Source organism: Periplaneta americana, chromosome 1 (assembly GCF_040183065.1).
Source record: "Periplaneta americana isolate PAMFEO1 chromosome 1, P.americana_PAMFEO1_priV1, whole genome shotgun sequence".
Taxonomy (NCBI): Eukaryota; Metazoa; Arthropoda; class Insecta; order Blattodea; family Blattidae; genus Periplaneta; species Periplaneta americana.
The window spans coordinates 14,301,814-14,329,061 of NC_091117.1; the positions used below are offsets into that span (position 1 = coordinate 14,301,814).

Genomic DNA, 27,248 nt, shown 5'->3' on the forward strand with positions numbered 1-27,248 from the left:
AAGACTCGTTTTAATGGAACAAATTTTTTTATTTTATTTTTTATAATAATAGTAGTCCACACCTGTGCGCGGCTGGCCGCGAAACCCCAAGTGCAAGTGCACAAATATGGCTGGTTTAGATGTGTATAAGCTTAAACAACTTTGTAAAGTAAAATATTCACATCTTCGGAGTTTTGTTATGAAAATTGCTTCTATGTTTGGCTCAACCTTTATTTGTGAACAGTTTTTTTTCCTCAGTTGGCCATTGTAAAATCCAAATCAAGATCACGCATTTCAGACGAAAATTTATTCTATCAGCTCACAATTGCAATGTCTGACCTAACTCCCAATTTTGAAACACTTGCTGATTTACGTGATGAAGAAGAATAAACGAATCCTTTCTTTTAAGGGCATGAGTCAATTGACGTAAATTGACAAAAACAACAAAGAACTACAGTAAGAAGTTTAAAAAATAGCATAATTGTTGTTTTTCTGTTTCTTAGTAATCTGCTTGATATTTTGTTAAGAATCTATTTTTCCTTAGTTTCTTAATTTTATTTTGAAAGGATGCAAATTAGTGACTGATGTCCTTTCAAAATAAATAGGTTCAGATTATGGCATTACTTTTTAACTGTTGTGGAATTGTACGTTTTATATCATTTTATAAGGTTTTTACAGTAATTGTTTAAATTAGAAATACAGTTATGTTTCAGCTTTTCGTAAAATAGTTTGTATTTGTTTTGGAAAATTTGTTTTCTTTCATTGTCATTATTCATAAAAAATAACATTTGTACAAAACTGTGTATCTTTTTGTCCTGCTTAATTACTTAACGTTCCGTGTTTCAATACTTCACGCGATCCACCGCTGAGTATTACGTTAACAGGTGATGCGTGTTGCAGCAATCAGAGTAGTACGGCACATCTCTTTAAATGTCCACGTCTGATCTAGGACAATGTTCTCTGACGATATACAGAGTGTCTCTAAATCAGACTGACAAAATTTTGAATCAGATAGATAACCTTTTTAAAACACTTTTTGCTAAGAAACAAAATTGAGACTGAGGTAATCAGTTATTTCACAATTAATAAAATGAATGAATTTAATAAACAAATCATTAATACTAAAGATATTCATTTGACCGAAAAATACAGCAAAACACAAAACAAAAATAAAAAGAAAAGGAAAATCACTTACTACAGTGTCAAAAATTAGAAGTCTGAAGCCAATACAATGGAGTCCATTTATTCCCTAACAAAAAAGTTATCTATTTGATCCCAAAATTTGACGACTTCATTTAGAGTCACCCTGTATAAGTTCTTTCATACCGTAATACGTGAAATTTTGGTCATCAGCTAGTGTCCTTAAACGAAGTATCAATCTAGCCATTCTATTACACGAAAAAAAATTCTGATCTGCCAGAAAATTTCCAATATAAGAACTGTCAAATTCACAAGAAACTTGCTGAACACAAACTGGCAACACTGTGCCTTAAATTGGACACAACCAGCTATCAACCAGCACGCCCGGAAGTAACAGTGCATTATTCAGTCTTAGTTTAGGCTGTACATTGGAAACATGTCTTTTGTAATGATACCAGTACTTCAGAATCACTGGTGCAGTTCAGACAGCAACGAGTTGAACTCACAATCCGAGGCTATGCTTGTACATGGGTTCGAATCTCACATGGACTGATTACCCTCTTCTTCAGAGGTTTTCCCAAACTGTAAATCCATGGGAAATTCTGAGACTCATTTCGTCAAATATCTCGCTACCAACAATTTCACCGATAATAAATAACCTCACAGTTGTTACAGCATCATTAAATAACCAATTAAAAAATGTACTTCAGCCTGTATTATTGAAGTTGAGGAATTCTCAAACTTCTACAGAACACTTGGAAGTGATTTGAATCTGAAAATATTAATCTCAAATACCTGGCACAGAAAAGAGCATGGACATTTATAAAATTAGAAAAGGTTTGTTTAAATACAGTAATTTTAAAATTTCGCTGCTTGGCACGATTTTGTTTTATTTCTCTTTTTTAAACTAGCTATGCTTCTCTGAACAACAATATGGCAATGACAGAAAGCTAATTTTTGGGAGGTGACAACACAAAACATCATGCCTCTTACTAATTAGAAAGTTAAAAAGAGCTGCTAGCGTGGTACTTCAGGATTAAATTTGTGAATGGAATGTCTTTCCACTTAGCTTCCATCCTCTTCAAGTATTCGAGAAGACTTAATCAAGTTTACATGGATTTTTCAAAGTAGTTCTTGTACATCTTTATGGTATTTTGTTTTCTGCAAATTTCTGTAATTGATGATTAATTTTTCTGGCACATATTTGGAGAAGTGTTCTGTTGTTTCATTTGCCTCTCTGTCGAATATTACTGAAATAAATCGAAGGAAAACATTCCTAGACTATTTTCAGTCAGGAGCTCACTATGGACTTTCTTTTTATGAGCTCATGGTGAAAAATTTGTAATTAAAACTATTTTTTTCGAATAATTAAAGAAATAATAAATAAATTTAACATAAAACCACGAATAATTCTTTAAGAAATATAGTGTCTACTTCACTCTGGCTTTACAGGGCTCTAAACACAACATAAAATTCTAAAACATTGAAAGTAAAGTAGGAAATACATGAACATGCAACAAGAAATATGTAACAAATATTCCTCCAGCCCACAGTTCTTCTTACGTCATGTCTTCAGTGTTGAAGTTGACAATTGTGGAAATGAAGTTCTCTCTCATTGTGACCGAGCGAATAGTTCGCCATTCTGTTGTGTTCTCCCCGAGCAGGAAACAGATGGATTCCAGAGCAAGTTTCACAACAGCGGGAGGATTTGCCATCGAACGAACTTCAACTAGATGCTGCTTCTTTATAGACTTCACGGCTACGCAATTACAGAGCACAAACAACTGAAATGCAACTGACTACACAAGAGCAACAAGCAGACAACACAAACATAACTCTCCGACTCAATTATCAGAAATTCGTGAAAATATCATTCGCGAAAATCGACTGTCCCTACCCATAACCAACATCAAGAATAGTAACAGCTAGTCAACTTTATGAACTAGACATAGGAATACAACCATTTACATCTGAGATTCCTGATATGACATAATAAGAACACTATGGCGACATCAACTGTTACCATATTCCATATAACATACAAGGTGGAAATGAAATAATCTTGCAGATTGAAACGGACAATAGGGTACAAATAAATGAATAGAAAACCTATATTATGTTTTGTGATTAAATGCACGGTTAATTAAAAAATTAAGTTGCTGCAGTCTGGCAACATCATCGCTAATACATTCTACTTGTGATACAGATGTAAGAGGTCAACAAACTCTGTGATTCTCCGTACATAAGCTGCTATCTTGCTCACTTCGTGCAATGGCTTGAATTTAGTGTTTTTTTTTTAATTAAATTTACACGAAAACCGTGCACAATATTGAAATATGCCGAGGAATAAATTATTCTTTATTAGATTTCCTATCGATATGGACAAAAATCATTATTCTACTCACAATAGTTACCGAATAAGAGATTGTTAAACATTTGGGAAAAACATTTTTTTCTGGGGGGGAAAAAAAAAAAAAACTATGAACTTTCCACCAATATGATATAATTTTTTGTTACATACAACATGAGCTATTTGCTCTGGAAATCTGCAAGGCTATTTCACTTCCACCCTGTACAAAAGAAGCAATCAATAAGTTTTCGGACTGCCCTGAATGTAGGCAACATACAGGACAAGGGAAACTGATACACTATCTAGATCCAGGGAAATGTTGGAATCTATATAAAGGTAAGTGTTCACTACATCGTATCGCACTCATCAGACGAATCAGAAAAAGACTATCTTTGCTGTAATTGTTATGTAACCGCGTTCACTATATTGTATCGGACACATCGCCTCTCGGCAAATCCGTCCACATTTCTTGGATGGGCAACTTTTCCAATGCGTGCGATCATGGCCTTCTTTAATAAATCAATTTTAATTGGTCAACTGTTACTATTATGTTGTGCCATGTTCAGTGTCGCGCCAAAATGGCAGACGGAAAACTTATTTCGCTTGTAGAAAATTGCGAAGAATTATATAATTTGAAGCGTTCCCATTACAGTAATAAAGTCATTTCTTATATAATGCAACCAATATTTCTTTCGTTTCTTCCTCTTCAATTAAGACGCATGAAGCAATTACAAATTCTTATTCGCTAACAGATGTAATTAATACACCTAACCTCAACTCCTCTGTTTTCAGCAATGTCAATATCGTACGACGTCATGTTTTAAACAGTTGATAGGGGAGGCAATGAGGTGAAGCCATTACAGTGAACACACTGCACTTAAAATATCTGTTGCGTGCAATTCGTACAAGCAGTGCGATACGATGTAGTGAACGCTTACCTTAATGCATACTTGAAAGGTAAAGAAGAAGACTAGCCATAGGCGTATAATGGAGATATTCCTGGAAAAATCACAATAGATCCTTGACATGTTTGCACAAAACCACGTGTAAAAGCTCAGTTCTTAAAGACTATCTGACACTGTTTGACAATCTGAGTCAACAGACATGGAAACAATGATCTTTAGTAACACAAGTATTTATGTTTAACAATACAATAAAAACAATCGCAGTTCGGAAATATATTGATTGCACCTTGTATTATATTCTGCAACAAAACTCTGTAATACGATGGCACTTTCTCACTCTGCAAATGTCAACACTGAAATAATTTTGGCACTACAGTGAATCTGAATTCTAGAATAGACTGCTGATCTTATTAAGTCTACTTTGCAAAGTCTAAATATGTTCAACAGTATGACAATAAAGTAACTTATCTACAGCACTCAACTTAGTTAACAGCACAGCATCATTATTCACCATTTCACCTTCTCCTTAAAGCAGGGCTGGGCACTGGGAGCAAATCCAAACTCTAAAACAGGGATGCTTAATATGCATCCGTCATGACATTAACATTGCACAGTGTTCAGCAGGGAAATGTTAAATGTTATGGTTTATTTAACGACACTCGCAACTGCATAGGTTATATCAGCGTTGCCCGATGTGCCAGAATTTTGTCCCACAGGAGTTCTTTTACATGCCAGTAAATCTACTGACATGAGCCTGTCGCATTTAAGCACACTTAAATGCCATCGACCTCGCCTGGGATCAAACCCGCAACTTTGGGCATAGAAGGCCAGCACTATACCAACTCGCCAACCAGGTCGACTCAGCATGGAAGAGAAATCATATGGCTGCCCATGAGAAAATAGAAGTCGCTCTTGGTGCCCAACCCTGCCTTAAAGAGTCGTCCCTTTTTTCTTTATTTCCACGTTTGTAACAATTATCTTAAGCTGCTTGTACACGATCAATTTTTTTTTCCAGTTCAATACTTCACAAGAAAACTTGTCAAAGATCGATCAATATTGAAAAAGATTTTTTAATGCTAAATATTTGGCAAGCGTGCTTCATGTAACTTATGTAAGCCTAAATAACAAATATTACAATGTAAATCCTTTGGAGAATAACTAGGCTACACAAAACAATATTTGTATTATTGAACTGTATGGTAGCCCAAAACAAAATATTAAGATTACATATTGTTTTAAAACAAAATATTTACGATTACTATTCGTCTAGCCTTGAACAGGTTACATCAGCTTCTTGTCTATGCGGATGACGTGAATATGTTAGCAGAAAATCCACAAGCGATTAGGGTTGGAAGTAAATCCCGAAAAGACTAAATATATGATTATGTCTCGTGACGAGAATATTGTACGAAATGGAACTATAAAAATTGGAGATTTATCCTTCGAAGAGGTGGAAAAATTCAAATATCTTGGAGCAACAGTAACAAATATAAATGACACTCAGGAGGAAATTAAATGCAGAATAAATATGGGAAATGCCTGTTATTATTCGGTTAAGAAGCTTTTGTCATCTAGTCTGCTGTCAAAAAATCTGAAAGTTAGAATTTATAAAACAGTTATATTACCGGTTGTTCTGTATGGTTGTGAAACTTGAACTCTCACTTTGAGAGAGGAACAGAGATTAAGGGTGTTTGAGAATAAGGTTCTTAGGAAAATATTTGGGGCTAAGAGGGATGAAGTTACAGGAGAATGGAGAAAGTTACACAACGCAGAGATCCACGCATTGTATACTTCACCTGACATAATTAGGAACATCAAATCCAGACGTTTGAGAAGGGCAGGGCATGTAGAATGTATGGGCGAATCCAAAAATGCATATAGTGTGTTAGTTGGGAAGCCAGTGGGGAAAAGACCTTTGGGGAGGCCGAGAGGTAGATGGGAAGATAATATTAAACTGGACTTGAGGGAGGTGGGATATGATGGTAGAGACTGGATTAATCTTGCTCAGGATAGGGACCAATGGCGGGCTTATGTGAGGGCGGCAATGAACCTCCGGGTTCCTTAAAAGCCAGTAAGTAAGTATTCGTCTAGCCCTAGGTTATAAAGCAGAAACTTCATTGGTATTGATACTGGCAGTACTTAACTACAGATATCTGACATGAAATTTCTTCACATGCATTATTTTCCTTCATTTTAATGTGGTATTTCACAGAACCCACGGCGTACAAGCATGGGTTTAATTCACACAATTGATTTAACTCACAAACAACTTCTCTCAAGCAGGATGCCATTTTTTTGTAGTTCTTGGTGCCATAATATTTTCGAATCCTATTGATCAATTCCTTCAAAAAATTCTCAAATCTTTGATCAATGAGAATATGTTATTATTTACTTTCAAGACAATCAAAGACCTTTAAAGTATTGTAAGTGATTTGACAATAAAATTGGAAAGTATTGGCAAGTCTCGAAAAATATTGTGAAGCACTGAATTTGACGAATATCTGATCGTGTAAAAGCAGCTTTATGTATAATTTATTACACCATACTTGACTGACAGTTTTCATGACTTTTGTTCAACACTGCACTATTCCAACTAGAAAAAAGGACACTAGTCTAGCAACACAGCACATACAATCAGAATAAACTCTCACCAATGTACACTTTGGAATAGCCAGGAACCAATGAACGAACATTTATCCTGTAAAAAAACTAAATTAAACAAAACGGTAAAAAAAAACAATTTCAAGCATCTAGATGTCAGATTCCAAGTGACCTAGAGGTTCTCAAATGGAAAACCACTGGAAGAAGAAACCAACAACGACAAAAACTCTGTGGTAGGCTATAAGTTTGTTTCTGCAGCAAGTTTGTGAAGATTTGACAAGTGTTTGAAATAATCTCAACTATCACACATGATCAGTGATGATCGGTTTGAAACTAATTAATTTCAAACCATCTCTGCAAGAACCCTCATGTACTGTAACAATTTACTAGTGATATAGTATGTTGAAGACATAATCAAATCAATTTTCGTGGAACTATTTATTTGTAAGCATGTATAAAGTGGCAGTTGACCTTCACGCGACCATAAAAATTTACTGTATTTGCTAGCAAATAAACACCCACTTTTTTTATAGACATTTTTGAGAGGAAAAAAACTTCATCACTGAATATTATTATGAATTTACAGTATGTCAAATATAAAGTAATACGTAAATCTACTTTTATCAAATACCTAATCTAACTTGAAAAGAATACCTTCTAATCTTTATCAAAGCCCAGAAATTTACCTACAGAGTTAAATGAAGAGTTACTTCAAACCTCTTCTAAATCAGAATCTTAAATCCTCATACAACAAACTGTCCTCTGTACCATCCAGTACATTACCAATGCCACCCCTCTTAAATTATTTAATTGTTGTTTCAGTTTTCACAGCATCCCGTGAAGCTTTAAGCCATTCACAAACTCAATATCAGCATATAAGACACACCCTGTTTTCAGACCTATTTTCAAAGAAAAAAAGTGTATCTTATATGCCGGCAAATACAGTACTTTAACACCTGCATTTATTCACATCAAAGGTAGTAGTTATTTTGATTAGACAATAGTTTACTTAAAACCAAAAAGACATGAATTACTGTTACTAAGCAATATAAAAAAATATGATAACTAAAATATATGTAAGGAAAATAAAAACTGCTGAAATAAAAGCTGTTAAGACTCTGTAATCCATTCTAAATATAATAGTACATTATGCAACGAGCCTATAATGGTAGTAATTAAGACGAAAGTATGATTGTTTACGAGACGAGCGCAAGCGAGTTTCATAATTTTCATACGAGCATCTTAATTACCATTATAGGCAAGTTTCATACGACTTTTTATGCTCGACCATATTTCTAACTTGAAATTATTCATAAGTATTCATGTTATTCTTATCTGACTGGGGAGCGGAACTGACCTTGTGCAATATCTCGTAAATTGTGAGATGTGCGCAGACGCGAAAGTATTGATTTTTTCCGAGAAACAAACGTCATTGACCTTGATATAATCTAGAGAGTAAAATAAACATTAATCTTGATATAACCTTGAAATTGAATTAGACATTGAAAAACCGAGATGACAAATTGAATTTATTTGTATATTATTTACAAGTAACGCTAATTATTATAGTAACAGAACTAGTTGTGTTTCGATTGCATATCCGAGAATAATCGATACTTGCGCTTTCATATTGCTACAATGGTATTTTCTGATTGGTGGAACACCTGAACTTTAATGAATAGGTATACTTGAATGAGGTCCATTAAAGGGCTGCTACCTGGTGTATAATTACTACATTTCGGCATGGTCGAGCATAAAAAAATATGATAACTAAAATATATGTAACGAAAATAATATAGTCTGACCATCGGATCTGTGCCCCCGTAAGATATGCGAACTGAACCTTAATTCCTTTTCATTTCTCTCCCTGTATTCCTATTTCTCTCTTTTCTACCCCTCTCTCTTTCTCTCCCCCACTACTCACAATTTTGAGCCTTCTTGCGGGACAGTTTATTTGCACTTGCAGTCCAGTGTTGTCAACTCAACATGAATACTGTAGCACGGAGTGGTGAAAGAAATATTAGTAAGCAAGTAATAGCATTTTGCCTAAGTCAATCAGCATCATTAGACCTACTTAAATTAAATTATGAATAAGTAATAATTAACCTTACAGTATTATAAGCAATATTCAAGAGACATGACACTGTTTGACGTAAGTTTGGCAACATCCCTATTCGGCAAGGTTCGTGGCCTGCTGTTTGACGTAGTGGGAGAGAAACGGGTGGAATGGGGTGAGTAGAGGCGTTAACTTTTCCAAGAACGACGACAGCACTGCAGGGGCATAGATCCGACAATAACTGCTGGAATAAAAGCTGTTAAGACTCTGCAGATTCTTTATAATATAGCAGTGGCCCAATTTACATTATGTAAAATATCAGCACTAAACAAAAAAAGATATCAAAACTGAGAAAACAGCAAGGCAATATGTGACATGAATATTACCTTGTTGGGCGTCTATGACAGCAGGCTCTACCTGCGCCAGGTCGGCCATCACATCCTCTCGCTTCTGAGCGATCTTCACAGTCTGAACCTCCAGCTCTGCCTGGATCTCCTGGCTCTGCACCTTCTTCTTCTCGGCCTCCTGCTGGTCCTTCACCATCTGGCGCAGCTTGGCGTTGGCTGCGTCATTCTTGGCCTGCAGCTCTTGGGATTTGACAGCCAGGGATTTCTGCATCTCCTCCACCTGCTCCACAGTCTCTGCTATCTTGCTCAAGCCTACGTTCAGGTGGAGCTGCTGCTCCTCCAGGTCTGACCTCTTCTCGTTATACAGTTTCACGAAGTGGTTGATGAAGTCCAGATAATGTCTGCAACATAAATGCATGTAATAAGTACATAAATGTACTATATTATACAACCAATCACTATCAATTTGGCTCTGATTGACTGGACGGTGTGACTTTTGGCGTTCCAAATAAGTACTTTAGTACGGTTCTTGGCATCTCTCAGTGCAGTCCCTACCCGGAGATCCGATTGAGGGACTATTTTATTTTTACCTCCAGAGAATTTTACACTGAGGGACTCCTAACGCTCCTAAATATTGCTCCTAAACTTTGCTGTGAAAACTGAGACAACAGTTAAAAACAACTAAGTAAACTAAAAGAACTCCAAAAGGAAATAACTTTCAATGGATACCTAGTCATTGTGGTATACCTGGAAACAAGAAAGTCGATAATATTGCAAAACAGGCAACATATTTGCAACCAAGACCTCTTCAAGTGATATCTCTATCCAATGCTTTTGCTTCAGTAAAGTCTCATTTTACAAACCTATGGATCAACAATTGGCTCTCTTCTGACAAAGGAAAAATTTTACAGTCTGTACAAAAGAAACCAAATGACCTGGAAATGTACAAAAACTTGCCCAGACATGTTCAAACATTTTCAACAAGAGCCAGAACAGGCCACATTGTCACTCAATTGTATGTACCTACACCGATTTCACATTTCTGATAATCCTACTTGTCTGTGGTGTAATAATCATGATGAAGATCTGGAACACATTCTTCTATACTGTCCATCCATAAATCACAAAAGAAGTAAATTAAAATCATCAGTACCAGTTGCAGAAGACACAGCCCTGCAGTATATATTGACTACACCCCACCTCTGGCTACTAGCAACAGGCATCTATAATGAACACCGATCAAAATACCCCTCATTTCTCGTGAAAAACAACAACTGAATAGACTACAGTGGACTATAGTGGACTTTATGTGGTCAGCAAACAGCTGGATACATTAAGAAGATTGATTGATTGATACAACCAATCACAGCCTCTCGCTTTTAAATCTGTGCGTACTTGATCTAACCATATAGTCTGGGGTCTTCCTAGTGTTGTTACGCCTTTGACCTTCATTTCCAAAGCCCTTCTTGGTATTCTTGTTTCATCCATTCTTTTCAAATGAACAAATCACTTTACTCTCATTTTCATTATCGTATCTTTTAATTTTTTAACTCCTAATGTCTGTCTAATAACTTCATTTCTAATTTTGTCTCTTCTTGTTCTTTTCTGTGCTTCTTAAACATTTCATTCCTCCTGTCTGGATTCTACTTATATCCTCCTTAGTCATGGTCCAGATCTCAGCACTGTATGTAACTACAGAGCCTGTAATAACATTCATACATCATAATTTTGATTTCTTTTGACATCTCCCACTTCCACAAAACGTTTTATTGCGTTACAAAATTTAGCACCCAGTCCAATCCTATTACTGATTTCTTGTTAAATTTTTCCTGTGTATGAAATCCGGCTTCCTAGATAATCTACTTCAACTTCTTTTAGGGGGTTAGGTTCAGCTTACAACAATAAAATTTTTGAAATATTCAACATTTTTTTCCTCCATTACTGTATGTTGTACAATAATGAAAATTAGTATGTGTAAAACACTGTGGTTCTGTTATATGAAAAAAATATTTTTACGATTTAAAAAAAAAATTATTTACAGTCCCCCCCCAATTTAGTTCACTGTGCAGTGATGACGCATTTCCCACATAACTCAAAAACTATCCAACATTCTGTGATGAAATCTTTTGTGTGTATTTATGAATGTCATATCTACAATATGATGCAAGATCACTTCTTTACCTTGTCTAGATTGTCTGATAAAAATAAATTCATTTAAAAAAATAGTCAAACATTAGTATTTTCTATTACACAAAATAAAAAAAAATATATTATTTATTAAGGAATGTAGATGAAAGAGCATGATATTGTAAACATGAATTTCAGCAATAAAATAAAAGAGACAGAACATGAAAAAGTTGACAAGTTTTTTAGTTATGAGGGAAACGCTTCATCACTGCACAGTGGACTGTGCAACATTTTGAAAAAAAAAAAAAAAAAAAAAACTGAATAATTTTTTTAATCATAAAATATTTTTGTCATATAGCAGAAGGACAGTTTTTTGTATATACCAATTTTCATTATTATACAAGATACAGTAATGGAGGAAAAAAATGTTGAATATTTACAAGTTTGAACAAAACCAATATAAAAAATACTGCGGCTGCAACTCTGAGGACCCTGTTCACACATCACTACTTTTAAGCTGCATGCAGCATGAAAAAGTAGTGAGCAGCTGGTTCGGTAGTCGCTACTTTTCGAGTTGCTCATCTCAAATAGCACAAATAAATGCTCTCTCAACTAATAACTAACTCAATAAAAGAATTGTATTCCAATGGATACCATCCCATTGTGGAATCCTGGGAAACGAGAATGCGGATGCTTTAGCAAAGGGCAGCACTGCTACTTACAGACCTCTTACTAAACCTACGTATTACTCTGTGAAAAGATTTATTAAATCTACATACTTAGACTTCAACAAACAAAATTTGATAACACAATCTCAAGGGAAAAAATGGAACTCTCTGCATCATAATCCACAGTTGATTCCCAATTTACCACGAAAATCGTCTATAGCTGCATTTAGATTGGCAACAGGCCATGATTGTTTGGCCAAACACCTGCATAGAATTGGAATATATCAGTCCCCTAACTGCCCATTGTGCAACTCAAACCAAGAAATGGATTCGGAACACCTCAAAATCTGTGCTTCAGTGGCTGACCATGATAATATCTTTGAAAAATATTGGAGTGCAAGAGGTCAAATGACATTATTGTCAAATGCCTGGCATTAGAAAACAACAACAACTTTTCGAGTTGCACCATTATTCACACATCGCAGTATGAGAATTGCGCAGTATTTTGTACTGCAGCGCTGCAGAAGTAGCAATGTGTGAACATACCTTAAGAGTCTTTCTTGAACATCCCCATTTCATTTCATTTCATCAGATGACAAAGCCCTCACATTCCATCCTAAACAGACACACAAACTTTACCGTGGTGTGATAGCCATGGTGCGTCCTCCTCTCTTTGCAAGCCGAGCATTGGCCTTGTGGAGTGTCTGATGGACATACACGCAGGCGTTGATCACTGCATCTCTGTGCGAGGGAGTGGTGGGAAGACTAGACACGGCTGAAGGGAAGAAGTCTGGGGCCTTCCAACTGGGTCTGTCCAAGTCCACACGATTTGTAAACTCACGTCCGACCTGTGAAGAACAAAGTACAAAACATTATATATTTGCGCAATGAGGACCCATAACTTTGCCATTATTCGTTTCAACTCTGTGAGCGTATCCAAAAAGCATACACCACTTAGTTTCTGGGATATTTACAATGACTTATTCAGACTGAGGTGAACACAGAAACTGACCTGGAACAGAGCTCCATCAGACCAGTCTCCAAACCAGTTGAGGACGCATCTGTTGAACAGGGCAGGTGAAGTGGCTGCTCGGTCCTTCAGCCCTTCTGAGGAAGGATTCATGGTGAACACGACATGGAGGTTTCTCATCACCTGACCTGTAAACCACTTGTACAGTTCCTCGTTCGAATCCAGCATCAGACCTTCCCGCTGAGCTCCTTCTTTGCATTGTGTCATCAGGGTTGTGTATTCATCTCCTGGAGCAAAAATGTCGACAAGAAATTACAGAAGAGTTTTCAATTATCGTCGTCTTTCAATCAGTTGTTTCTACAAGCCGTCATCCACTATTTAACTTCAATGAATTAGATTTTTACGGAAATTTTTATTCGTCATTTTTTCCATCATGTACCAATACATTTCTCCTGGGTGATTAAAATTCGCATAATCCCGAGCCATAGAGTGCTTTATAATGTTGTAAGTCACAAGGCCAAATCTAGACTTTGGAAATTCACAGTCTTTACAATAACTGATTACTATTATTTTTTTAATTGGTTATTTAACAACGCTGTATCAACTGCTAGATTATTTAGTGTCGATGGAATTGGTAATAGTGAGACGAGGATGAGGATTCGCCATAGACTACCCGACATTCACCTTATGGTTGGGGAAAACTCAACCAGGTAATCAGCCCAAGCAGGAATCGAGAGCAACTCTGGATCGGCAGACAATTGCCTTAGCCAACTGAGCTATGCTGGTGACCTGATTATTATTGAAGTGTTGAATTACAGTTATCAATAATGTTCGTTGATGGTCTGCAGCTAGAGTAGCAGTTTTATTTTATGCAAAATGACTCCAAAAGTGTTGTGTGTATGAAACAGTAAAGAGATCTCTAAGTGTTACTTTTCAGAAGTTATATTAATTAATACTGTTAGTGATATCGAGGCAGGAAACGAATTATGGACATAGCCCATGCATACAAAATTTTGCATACGAGCTATTCCATCTCAAATCGACCGAAATATAGAGAAAATTGACCTTACAATTTCTAAATACAATGAAACTTTTTTTGTACGTAGAGAACTGTGATACAATGCTTTGTGCAAAGTTTGAGGCATCAGAACTTCATAGCGTTTAAATTAAAAATATTTAAATTTATCGTATTTTCATAAAATTAGCAACTTTAAACTGTTGTAGCTCCGAAACCCTTTCACCCAATGATCAAAATCATGGTTTATTTTGATGCTGAGAAATTAAAGTTTATACTGACATATAAACAGATTTTCTTACTTTTTATGGAAATGGAGAAATTTAGATTTTTCCTCATTAAGACACCTTTGCTTAGAAAAAATATTTTAAAAATATATAGTTAGATTCCGCATTGAAAGTACAAATAAACACACATTTTTTACTGATGGTATGTTGATAAGAAAGTATTGAAAATATCAAATAAAGAAAATAAATAGTATGCGCGTGAACTAACCAGCTGACTTACTGCCATACCACTAAGCAAACAATGCTGATCCCTCTTAATAAAGCAAAGTTTTTTTCTCAATATTTTTTTACATTTTTACAAATAAGCAAAAAGCCTAAAAGCAAATAAAATCAGATTATCTGTCTCTCTGTGTACAATAAAAGTAAGGATAACTTCTTAACATAACCTACCAAATGTCAGCTTCAAAATGAGCTCCCGTTCAATGTTCTGCAGTAAATGGTTCCAGAGTTCTGAGCGCTGAAAGAGGCTTGTTTTTTATAAAATACGCTAAATTTGTCGCTAAACAATACGAAAGCCGTTTGACTTTCGATAGTATATTTTTGAAAATGCACTCTCCTCAGCACCTTGTATAAATAGGGAAAAAATTAGAGTATAAAAAAAATACGAGGTTTTTCACTGATCGATTTCATATGGAATAGCCCATATACAGTAAACTGGCTGTATGTGATATCTTTCAAATTATGAATTACAAAATATTATAACTTACCCTCAAATAGACCAGGAACTTCACCATTGGCCAAAAGTGTGTTCATTCTCTCCAGGAAGCCAGAGTCCAAGACATTTGATTCATCCAGGATGAAAGCAATCTTCTCATCTTTACAACCTGAGCGGCGGAGAACAGCTCGAAGATCTTCATCAAAATCTTCACCAGTGTACTTATTGTGGACCTGTATCACCATCACAGAGTCTCGTCAGGCAGGAAGATAAACAATGGCACAAATGAAGAAGTTCCAGTAGCAAAGATTAATATGGTCCAATGGTTTCATCAAACCCACCTTAATTTGGAAGATAGAGAGTCCATTCATCCAAGCCACAAACCGGGACAGCGTGGTTTTGCCAGCACCAGACACTCCGATGAGCAGCAAGTGACCTTGTGGTTGTCTGAAGATCCTGTCTATCCTCAGCACATGGTCCAAGACTTCATCAAACAGCACCAGAGGCACATCCAGTTCTTCTTCATAGAACACCTGCACACAGCCAAAATTAAATAAACATCCAGCAAGACTTCTGGTGCTAGTCTGCTTTCAGACACTGATACCATTTGCTGTAACACCGAATCTAACCACTTCAACATAATATACTGATGTTTAACATACAGTAAATAGTAGGGGAAATGAAAGCTATTTTACAAGCAGCCTTAAATCAAAGATTTAGTCATAGCAGATGCACCAACAACTTATAAGGAAACAAAAGAGTTATTTTGAATTTGTTATGACAGTGTTTATCGAATATAATCTTTTGTCGAGTTTGAAACAATTGAGGGGCTCAGTGGAAAAGTGGTACAAGTAACAAGGGTACACTTCTTTGAAAACTGTGTGCAACTCTAAACGATGGCTGAAAAATTTGTACGCTTCTAAATAAAGAAATTTATTAACATATCTACCCAACAAGTATTTGAAAGGTTCATGAGAACATTATTTTATAGAAGTTTTCCTTTTTCTGTTTTTCCTAACAAAATTATCTCACTTGTATCATTTTTACACGTAAGGTTGCTCAGATGAAAAGTAGTAAAAGTATATTTGAAATATTATTATTGAATAAAAATGACAGTACATTGAATATCATTTGTAATATAACCCATTACACTGTAATTTGTCTTCTTTTTCACTACATAAAAGAAATCTATCTAAATTTTGGGTTCTTTCTCTTGTATCATTTTTACACATAAGGTTGCTCAGACAAAAAGTGGTACAAGTACATTTGAAATATACTGTTAAATAAAAAAAAATGACAATTCCATTGCGATATTTTTTTTCCTGTACCGTTTGTTCTGCTTTCTTCTGGTGTTCCTCCCTTTCTGTTTCAACAGTTTTTTTTAATCACTGATTAACTTGCAACTTCTTTACTGTGTTAACCTTTTAGGTAGTTACCTGGCCGATTAGTTTCGAAGTATTATCCTTCATTGTCCGAAACCTAGTGAAGATTCCGTGCTATCTAGTTTCCTGTTGTGATGGTGTGTGTTCATGATTGTGCTGAAAAGGAGGTGTGTTTTGAAATTGAATTGAGTGTTCAGTTTGTTTTTTTTTAATTTCTTCGTTTTCAGCCACCTCAATGGTAAAAAGTACACCATCTATGAGCATTACTGGCAATTACTGAAGTGGTACAAATGTACTTGTACCATTTTTTCTCTTCCCAGTCAGCGAGGTTCTATTAAGAGGTGAACACACAACCCCTAGATTTCACTGTTAGCTTACGATAACACTTTCGAGTATTTTTCCTCTAAACGATACTGATTTCAGACATCAGTTCCTGCACTTATTTCAATTTTATATATAAAAAAAAAATCCCTTGTACCAATTTTCCACTGAGGTTCGCAATTATCATTTCACGTTTATTATAATTTTATTCTTGTAGAAAGCTTTGTTAGATGTGAATCAAATAATGCCTTTTCACAAGAGAAGTTCTCACCCATATCTTTCATATCTCATTCCTTCTCTTTTCACCTCATTTCAGGTCAAATGACTGATCATCAAATGCAAAACCCAACTATGTCCAAGGTGACACGTTTCAGTGCTAAATGGGAAGGTGAAGCATCCCTTAATGCAGACAGTATTACGGTACCATTTGGGTGCACACGACAGAGACAAGAGACCGAGACAGGCGACACAGACGAGAGACCGAGACTAGTCGCCTTCTGTCTGCTTCCTATAGAATTATATGAAGTACATTTGAGAGCGCGAGACAGAGACAAGCGACTGAGACGGACGACCAAGACAAAGCGCACGAGATCACTTTCGGACCAGTAGTGTCTTGCGACAGTCTTATGCAGCCCGTGTTTTGTGGAGTAAAATACCTGTCCAAAATGTCAAAAATTAAATTCACTGGCAAAGAAGACGAACAATTGGTAGAATTAGTAGCGGAAAACCCACCATTTTTTTTATCCAGAGGTCGAGTCGTACAAGGATGGGAATACCCGTGATAACATCTGGAGGGATATTGCTGAGAAATTAAACACTTTTGTAGTCATATTTCACAGAATATTTGCACGTATTTTCTGAACAAACTCTTCTAGAATACTGAGAGAGTTGTTGTGTCGCTTTCGCCTGTCGCTTGTCTCGGTTGCAATATCAATTTAGTGAGAGATGTCTCCGTCTCCTGTCTCTGTCGCCTGCACCCAAATGGTACCTTTAGAGAACAATGGAGAAACTAAATAAATTATGATACAGGAAATGAGAGTAACAACAGGAAAACTTGCCTCAACACAATCTTTGTCCATCAGAGATTTCATTTGACTTGACGTAAGTTGAATCCAGGTCTCCAGTACAGAAAACTGATGTTACATCTATTTCGGATATGTTGCATCAGCACCACAACATTAAATACATTATCTAATGACAAGCTCACCTTCAGCCGTGCCTTGACATAGTCCCTGAGCTCCTCTCTGTTCACAGGGACGTAGTCCTTAGACAGCCAGTTGCTGTACAGGATTGGTCTGCTAAGAGCGGCTTCTTTCTCTACTCCAGGGAAATGCTTCAGAGCCACAACGTCGATGTTGTCATTGGTCCATCGCCGTTCAGTGTCTTCTACCAGACGGTCCTGGAACAATCTCAGTGCCTCGTGCGCCCACAAGCGAACCAATCCCTCTACAGGCAGGTTCTCCAGAGGTCTGTGAGCAGAAACATACACATAATCACACCAGAAATCTTTCAGTCTGACAATTGATAACACAATATATCTCAAAGTCAGAGAGTATCATTTTTCAAACAACTTCATTTATCCATATTATTATTATTATTATTATTATTATTATTATTATTATTATTATTATTATTATATTGGGCATCATCAATGTGGTTTTAGGTGTAATAGATCGACTATTGATAAGATTTTTTTGTATTCGACAGACACTGGAGAAAAAAAATGGGAGTATAAGGGCACAGTATATCAATTACTAGTAGATTTCAAAAAGGCATATAACTCGGTTAAGAGAGAAGTTTCATATAATATTCTCATTTACTTATTTAATACTTTACACTTGAGCTACATTAGGCATTGCAGCCCAAAAGAGCAGAAGCTCGTGCTCGGGCGCAGTTCAGATCAGTTATACAAAATATATCACAAAATTATGAGAGTTCATTGAGCACAATAACATTAATAAATGGTAAAATAATACAGCATGTAATAATAGGGTCTATATACAAACAGAAAATACGAAAGTACATAAATATTAGACTATCAATTTTTAACTCAATTAGCTGAAACAATTAAATAATTAATCCGATTTCTTTCTTAAATCTATGCATGTTAAGTGTACTTAGCTCAGGGTAAGCTCTAATTAATTGATTATATATTTTCGGTCCAAAATTCATGCTGTGTTTTAATCCAGCAGTTGTGTGGCATTTGGGAGTATTTAGAAAGAAACTGTAGTTTTGTCTTGTATGGTATTCGTGAAGATCAAAATTAAATTTATTGTGGTTTTTATGGAAGTAAATCAGCAATGTTTGTTTATAAATTTGTTCTAGATTTGATACACCAAATTCCTGAAAAATTAATTGAATTTGGTATTCCTGGCAAACTAGTTCGATTAATTAAAATGTGTCTCAGTGAAACATACAACAGACTCCATACACGCCAGTTTCTGTCTGACACTTATCCAATTCACTGTGGGCTATAGAGAGGGTATGAAATTGAACGGGCTACATCAGTTGCTTGTTTATATGGATTATGTAAATATGTTAGGAGAAAATCCATAAATGATTAGGGAAAACACGGGAATTTTACCTGAAGCAAGTAATGAGATAAGTTTGGAAGTAAATTGCGAAAAGACAAAGTATAGGATTATGTCTCGTGACCAAAACATATGTAGTACGAAATGGAAATGCAAAAACTGGAAATTTCTTGGAGCAACAGTAACAAATATAAATGATACTAGAGAGGAAATTAAATGCAGAATAAATATGGGAGATGCCTGCTATTATTCGTTTGAGAAGATTTTGTCATCCAGTCTGCTTTCAAAGAAACTGAAAGTTAGAATTTATAAAACAGTTATATTACCGGTTGTTCTGTTTGGCTGTGAAACTTGGACTCTCACTTTGGGGGAGGAAGTTACAGGAGAACAGAGAAAGTTACACAATGCAGAACTGCAATAATGTATTCTTCATCTAACATAATTAGAAACATGTATGAGATGGGCAGGGCATGTAGCACATATGGGTTAACACAGAAATGCATATAGTGTGTTTGTTGGGAGACTTGAGGGAAAAAGATCTTTGGGGAGGCCGAGACATAGATGGGAGGATAATATTAAAATGGATTTGAGGGCGGTGGGATATGATGTTAGGGACTGGATTAATGTTGATCAGGATACAGACCGATGGTGGGCTTATGTGAGGGTGGCAATGAACCTCCGGGTTCTCTAAAAGCCATTTGCAAGTAATATTACTGTGAAGTAACATGGGCTCAATTATTATAGATTAATTGGTCCTTTACCTCATGGCTTCACAGATTCCTCGAACCCATCTCGTCATCTCTCGAGGTGAGTATACATAATGGGGCTGCATATCCTGAGTGAAGCGCTCCTGTGAGGCTAGATAGAACTCAACCATGGCGTTGGTCAAAGGCTCGGCATAGCCACGCAGAGGGGGGATGAGGCGCAGCATTGCTCGGCTGAATGTGCCATAGATCTGGTGATACAAAGAGCTTGTGGTGAAACAGACATCACTTGGAAATGTATTTTAAAACTAAGTACTTGAATAAACGCTACATTCTTCTTCTATATTTAAGCTATAAAAGAAATTCTACTTCATAACTTAAATCCTACAACTTCTTACGAAATTAAATGTTATGTAATTATATTTTCAAAGACAATACCGTGAAGACCTACCTGCTTCAGGGATGTCTCTCCTGGATAGTCCACATAGATTACAGGCACGTGCCGCAGGAAGCGGTGTGACAGGGGCTTTCTGCCAGGATCAGTTGGCGGGTTGCAAGCTCCCACAAACTGGATCCTCTCCAATGAAACCCAGGCCTGATCTGAGGCCCGATAGAAGCCTCTATGTTCCACCAATTGCCGGAGGAATGATATCACTCTCTGAGTTCCATACTGGTCCATATCAGGCAAGTTGATTTCGTCACAAAACAACACCAGCCACTTTCCAAGCTGCAAGACCACAAAAATGTAATCAGGATCATTGCACTGAACGGAAAAGAAATAAATACTATTGAAAAATGTAAGTTTTATATATACACGTAGTTGAATCTCACTTCTATAGCCCTGCAATTTACGTTTTTCAACCATTAAAACCATTTCCTTAGTCCATCCAGTTTTCTTATATCCACAAAGTATTTTCTACATCACATTGTTTTACACTACCAAATTTAAAATTTCTCACCAGTAGTGTAAAGGTACAGTCACACGTCGCTACTTTTGCTGCGCAACTTTTGTACTGCAGCTGCAAAAGTTGCGTGTCGTGTTCACATGGAAGCCAAAAGTAGCGCGCTGCACGCTACTTTTCGTGCTGCGCAACCCGAGTGCAGCAAAAGTTGCAACTGGAGGTTGCGAGTCTGTTCACACACAAGGCACTACTTTTGCAGCCGTAGTCATGCTGCAGGTTTCCAACCCCTCAATATACATTTTGTGGTTATGTTCGAATTATTATGAAATTCATGCGATAGCTTATGTATCTATTATTTGCTTTTCTGTCCTAACTAGTATTCAGAAATTGGCATTATTTTTACTATAAAGCTATTAAAACGCCCATATACTTAAATGATAACCAACAGCATATTCACGGAATCAATGTTGGCAACCCTCCTGTTTGAAACTACGCTAAAAATAATTAATTATATCGTCAGCAAATATGCTCAGACTATGTTATGTATTTAATAACTGTTACAAATATTATTTTTTTCATCACATCTAACATTAAAATATATCCAAACAATAAAACTATCATTGGCATATTTAGGTGGCAATACTGGTTGCAACCGCAGCAAAAGTTTCAACAAAACTGATATAAAAAATGCTGCAGCTGCTACCCTGAGAACCCTGTTCACACATTGCTACTTCTAAGCTGCGCGCAGCATGAAAAAGTAGCGGGCAGCAACTTTTTGAGTTGCACTGTTGTTCACACGTCGCAGTACAAGAGTTGAGCAGTTTTTTGTACTGCAGCACTGCAAAAGTAGCGACGTGTGACCGTACCTTAAAGCTTCCACACAATTTGCATTTTACTACCTTTCGTAATTTTGTGTTAATAACTTCCAAATTCTATCTGATATTGTTCTATATATACATACAGTAGTATCTTCTTAATTCGAACTAATTGAAATCTGAACCTACTGTGATGAGCAAATGTTTAGCTTATCTGAAATGCTATTTCCCAATTTATTATTTCATGCTTATATTCTCTCAAAACACTGAAAATATATATATTTTTTTATTATTGTCTCTCAAAGTACCGGACAGTATATGATATGCCATTTTAGATCCTATATACAGTATACTACTAGGTTCAAAAAGTTCCCGGAATTTTACTACCATTTTTCGTATTAATATATAACAAGGGATATTATACATTTGTTTTGTTGGTAACATTCATGATGTCATTTCCTTAAAGTTTGTTGATAATGGCAATTATTGGTTTTGAGTTGTAGGCAATTGTTTATCATAGTGTTTTGTTTGTTCGTCGCATTTTGTAATTATGTCCACAGAGCAAAGTACAAACATCAAGTTCTGTGTTTTGCTGGGGACATGATCAGTATGGCTGATGAAGATGGTGATTTCTTAAACAAAATGAAACTGGTGCTACTTGTACGACCCAGTCCCTAAACGACAGTCATCTGAGTGGAAATCGAAAACATCTCCTCGGAAGCAAAAATTTCCTAGGGACACTTCCAAAGGCAAAGTTATTTTAAATGTTATGTTTTATTTAACGACGCTCGCAACTGCAGAGGTTATATCAGCATCGCCGGATGTGCCGGAATTTTGTCCCGCAGGAGTTCTTTCACATGCCAGTAAATCTACTGACATGAGCCTGTCGCATTTAAGCACACTTAAAGCAAAGTTATGTTGGAAGTTTTCTTCGACTCTCAGGGTCTCATGCACCATGAGTTCATTCCAGAAGGTCGTACTGTAACGAAAGAATTGTACGTAGAAACCCTCCGTCGCCTCTGGGACGCAGTGAGAAGGAAACGTCCAGAAAAGTGGGTAGAAAAAAACTGGTTCCTTATGCATGTGACAATGCACCTGCTCATCGCGCAATTATTGTAAAGAATTTTCTTGCCAGGCACAACATAACTGCTTTGGATCACCCACCATACTCTCCTGATCTCTCACCACCTGATTACTTTCTGTTTCCCCGTCTGAAAAGTCATCTGAAAGGACGGAGATTCAATGCTGAAGAGGTTATCGCAAACGCGACGAGAGCACTAAGACGGGTTTCACAAAATGGCTTCCAGGCCTGCTTCCAGGAACTCTACACGCGTTGGCAAAAGTGTGTAGTTGCGGAAGGCAACTATTTTGAAGGGAATTCTGTAGAATAGTGTTTAAGGTACGTTGTTTCTATGATGCTAACAAATTCCGGGAACTTTTTGAACCTAGTATGTATATCAATGAAAGGAAGTTTCCAACCGCAGCTCCTCGTGGTGAGAGGGTAACACTTTTGTGGCTAAAGCGGCTCTGGAGACTGAAACGGTGAGCATGTTATGAAGATTATCTTGAATTTTACTATAATTCTGCTATAATGTGATTAAACAGTAAAACAAAGTGCACTCACCTGCACTGGGGCAAGCACAACTCCATTAGGAGTCTTCCGATACTCGCAGTAATGATCAAATGTCTTCAGCAGCAGTTCAGGTGTTGTGGCCGAGGAGAAGTTGAGGCCAACCACTTCCATATCAGGCAGTGCTCGAAGGGCAGAGAACAGCGTCATAGTCTTACCTGACCCAGGGGGCCCACACAGCACTGAAATAACATTCCATTATTTTCAACAATGCTCTCTCTCAACAGCGAGACATAAAAAGGGCAGCACAAGTTCGGAATGAAGGGATAGCGTACCTAAGGGTTTGTGTTCAGCCAACCACGTGTACAGGAGAGACTCGTGACGAACTGTGTCCAGTGTTGGGACCACGATGTCTGGTGCAGCCACTTTGTGAGTCTCGACCTCGATCTGAGGAACTCTGTTGGACCAGGGGCACCACTCACCAGTAATACTGACCTGCATGCCAAATTACAATATACAGTAGAACGATATCCAAGGGACCTTAAAAATTATGTTGTTATAAACGAATGTCGTAGTACTCAGCTCTGATATCCTGCTTGTACCTACCTCATAGTCAATGATTGGAATGTGTGTCGATGGAGGAAGTGGCACTGTTGTAACAGAGCGAATGAAGTCACCCAGATCAGAGCGAACTTTAAGCTTAGCATCACCAGCAAAGCTCCACAGCAGTGCATACACCAGGCATTTCGGAATGTAGCGTTCCAGCTGCTCGCTTGGCAGAGGGAAGTCAGCGTGGGCATGGTTGTACTGCAGCACGTTCCTGCAACAACCAACAATTCCAATGATCCATCATACTGCGAAAAATTATGAAAATCATTTGTATAGATGGCACAACTGAGAAGAGAAAAAAGAGAAGAAGATGGAAGAAAACGAGAGGGTAGAAAGCGAGGGTAGAGATGTAGATAGGAGAGGACAGAGGTGTAGAAAGGACAGGAGAGACTAGAAGAAGAAAAGATGAAAGAGATCATAGAAGAGAAGAGGATAAAAGAGAGCAGAAAAGAAAAGGAGAGAAGAGCACAAAAGGGGAGGAAGAAAAGCGTAGGAGATGAGAGGCGAGGGAAAGGGATGGAAAATGAGGGGAAGAGAGAGGAGAGAATGGGAGGAGAGAGGAGATGAGGGGAGGGGAGAGAGCAGAGGGAGGGGAGATGAGAGGAGAGGAGAGAGGGGAGGGGTGAGAGGGGGAGGGGAGAGGAGAGGGGTGAGAGGGGAGGGGGAGATGAGAAATGGGAGGGGAGGGGAAATGGGAGGGGAGGGAAGAGAGGAGGGAGAGGAGAGAGGAGGGGAGGAGAGAGGAGGGGAGGAGAGAGGGGAGAGTGGAGGGGAGATGAGGGGGAGGAAAAGGGGAGGGGAGGGCAGAGAGTATCAAAGAGAAGACAAGAGCAAAGTAAAGTGTACAGAAGAGAAGAGTGTAGAGGAGAAGCATACAAGAGGAGAAAGGAGATGAAAGCATAGACAAGATGACAGGAGAGTGTAGAAGAAGGGAAAAAGACAAGAAATAAGTTTTGGGAAAGAGATGGAGTAAAAAAAGGACAAGAAAAATGAGAGTAGAAGAAGAGAAACAGAGTAGAGAAGAAAGAGAACAAGGGGAAGAGAAGACAGATTAAAAACAGATGTAGTAGTAGAAGTAACTGACCTCACGCCCTGGTTGAGCATGGAGAACAAAGAGCTGAGTGCCCGCAGTCGGGTGAAGTCCATGATGTGCTCCTGCCTCATTGCGAACTCTAGACATCGCACCACCAGGCCGTCTGGGGAGAAGAAGGGCTGCAGGATGCTCGCTACCTCCTGCTGCACCTGCAGGGCGGGCGACAGCATGTCCTCCTTGTTGTCAGACTTCTTGCCGAAGCTGGAGTCCTCATCTGCCTCCTCCAGTGGGATGTTGCGCAGCCGTGACATGTAGTTCTCGAAGATCATCTCCGTGGACAGCACGTCCTCAGAGAACCACACCATGCCGCAACGGGAGACAGTGGCGAGGGTTGCGTATTTCAAGTCTTGCACCTAACACAGCAGCAGAACCAAAATCAGTGTTTTGTACAATACATTATCAGCTTCATTAAATGCAAAGAGTCTCTATTCTCTTTAGAAAGTATAGTTAAGAAGAATTCATGCAACACCAAACTACTTATTTCTCTGCTGCATAACAAAAATAAGTTACAACTGTGTAATTGCAGTACACACTAATACTTCCACTTGTTAAGGACAAAAGAGAAAATAAGACAAAAAAGTTGAAGGGATAAAATCAGAAAAGGCAAGTAAAGGACATAGACAAGAAGACAGGAGAGGGGAAGTATAGGGGCAAGGAGCAGAAAGAGATTAAATGGGCAAGGGAAAGAAGAGAAATGGAAAGGAAAGAATACAGAGGCAAGGGAAAGAATACAGGGGCAAGAGAAAGAATTACAGATGCAAGGGAAAAAAATGCAGAGGCAAGTGAAAGAATGCAGAGGCAAAGGAAAGAATACAAGGGCAAGGGAAAAGAATGCAGAGGCAAGGAAAAAAATTACAGAGGCAAGGGAAAGAATGCAGAGGCAAGGAAAAAATTACAGAGGCAAGGAAAAAATTACAGAGGCAAGGGAAAGAATACAAGGGCAAGGGAAAAGAATGCAGAGGCAAGGAAAAAAATTACAGAGGCAAGGGAAAGAATGCAAAGGTAAAGGAAAGAATACAAGGGCAAGGGAAAAGAATGCAGAGGCAAGGAAAATAAATTACAGAGGCAAGTGAAAGAATGCAGAGGCAAGGAAAAAAATTACAGAGGCAAGGGAAAGAATGCAGAGGCAAAGGAAAGAATACAAGGGCAAGGGAAAAGAATGCAGAGGCAAGGAAAAAAAAATTACAGAGGCAAGTGAAAGAATGCAGAGGCAAGGAAAAAATTACAGAGGCAAGGGAAAGAATACAAGGGCAAGGGAAAAGAATGCAGAGGCAAGGAAAAAAATTACAGAGGCAAGGGAAAAGAATGCAGAGGCAAAGGAAAGAATACAAGGGCAAGGGAAAGAATGCAGAGGCAAGGAAAAAAAATTACAGAGGCAAGTGAAAGAATGCAGAGGCAAGGAAAAAAAAAATACAGAGGCAAGGAAAAAAAAATTACAGAGGCAAGGAAAAAAAAATTACAGAGGCAAGGAAAATAAATTACAGAGGCAAGTGAAAGAATGCAGAGGCAAGGAAAAAAATTACAGAGGCAAGGGAAAGAATGCAGAGGCAAGGAAAAAAAATTACAGAGGCAAGTGAAAGAATGCAGAGGCAAGGAAAAAAAATTACAGAGGCAAGGGAAAGAATGCAGAGGCAAGGAAAAAAAACTACAGAGGCAAGGAAAAAAAACTACAGAGGCAAGGGAAAGAATGCAGAGGCAAGGAAAAAAAATTACAGAGGCAAGGAAAAAAATTACAGAGGCAAGGGAAAGAATGCAGAGGCAAGGAAAAAAATTACAGAGGCAAGGGAAAGAATGCAGAGGCAAAGGAAAGAATACAAGGGCAAGGGAAAGAATGCAGAGGCAAGGAAAAAAAACTACAGAGGCAAGGGAAAGATGCAGAGGCAAGGAAAAAAAATTACAGAGGCAAGGGAAAGAATGCAGAGGCAAGGAAAAAAAAATTACACAGGCAAGGAAAAAAATTACAGAGGCAAGGGAAAGAATGCAGAGGCAAGGAAAAAAAATTACAGAGGCAAGTAAAGAATGCAGAGGCAAGGAAAAAAAATTACAGAGGCAAGGGAAAGAATGCAGAGGCAAAGGAAAGAATACAAGGGCAAGGGAAAGAATACAAAGACGAAGGCAAGAATTACAGAGACAAGAGAAAGCATTACAGAGGCAAGGGAAAGCATTACAGAGGAAAGGGAAAGAGTACAGACAAGCAAAAGAATGCAGATGCAAGGGAGAG

General features: G+C 37.6%; 1 protein-coding gene across 8 annotated transcripts in view; it reads right to left on the minus strand.

Moving 5' to 3' along the window:
• Dhc64C (dynein heavy chain, cytoplasmic) overlaps positions 1–27,248 on the minus strand; it is a 162,187-nt gene that overhangs the window by 40,169 nt on the left and 94,770 nt on the right. For 4 of the 8 annotated variants that reach the window (XM_069838772.1, XM_069838853.1, XM_069838658.1 and 1 more), the window contains 13 exons: positions 25,019–25,380; positions 23,932–24,145; positions 23,661–23,820; positions 23,380–23,567; positions 20,490–20,765; positions 20,096–20,289; positions 18,011–18,272; positions 15,442–15,633; positions 15,153–15,333; positions 13,186–13,430; positions 12,813–13,021; positions 9,418–9,779; positions 2,683–2,878 (listed from right to left, as the gene is read on the minus strand). In XM_069838772.1, coding sequence (XP_069694873.1) covers positions 2,683–2,878; positions 9,418–9,779; positions 12,813–13,021; positions 13,186–13,430; positions 15,153–15,333; positions 15,442–15,633; positions 18,011–18,272; positions 20,096–20,289; positions 20,490–20,765; positions 23,380–23,567; positions 23,661–23,820; positions 23,932–24,145; positions 25,019–25,380 — 3,041 coding nt within the window. The remainder of the gene's footprint in view (positions 1–2,682; positions 2,879–9,417; positions 9,780–12,812; positions 13,022–13,185; positions 13,431–15,152; positions 15,334–15,441; positions 15,634–18,010; positions 18,273–20,095; positions 20,290–20,489; positions 20,766–23,379; positions 23,568–23,660; positions 23,821–23,931; positions 24,146–25,018; positions 25,381–27,248) is intronic. The other 4 variants (XM_069838938.1, XM_069838723.1, XM_069838627.1 and 1 more) reach the window with 1 other exon arrangement.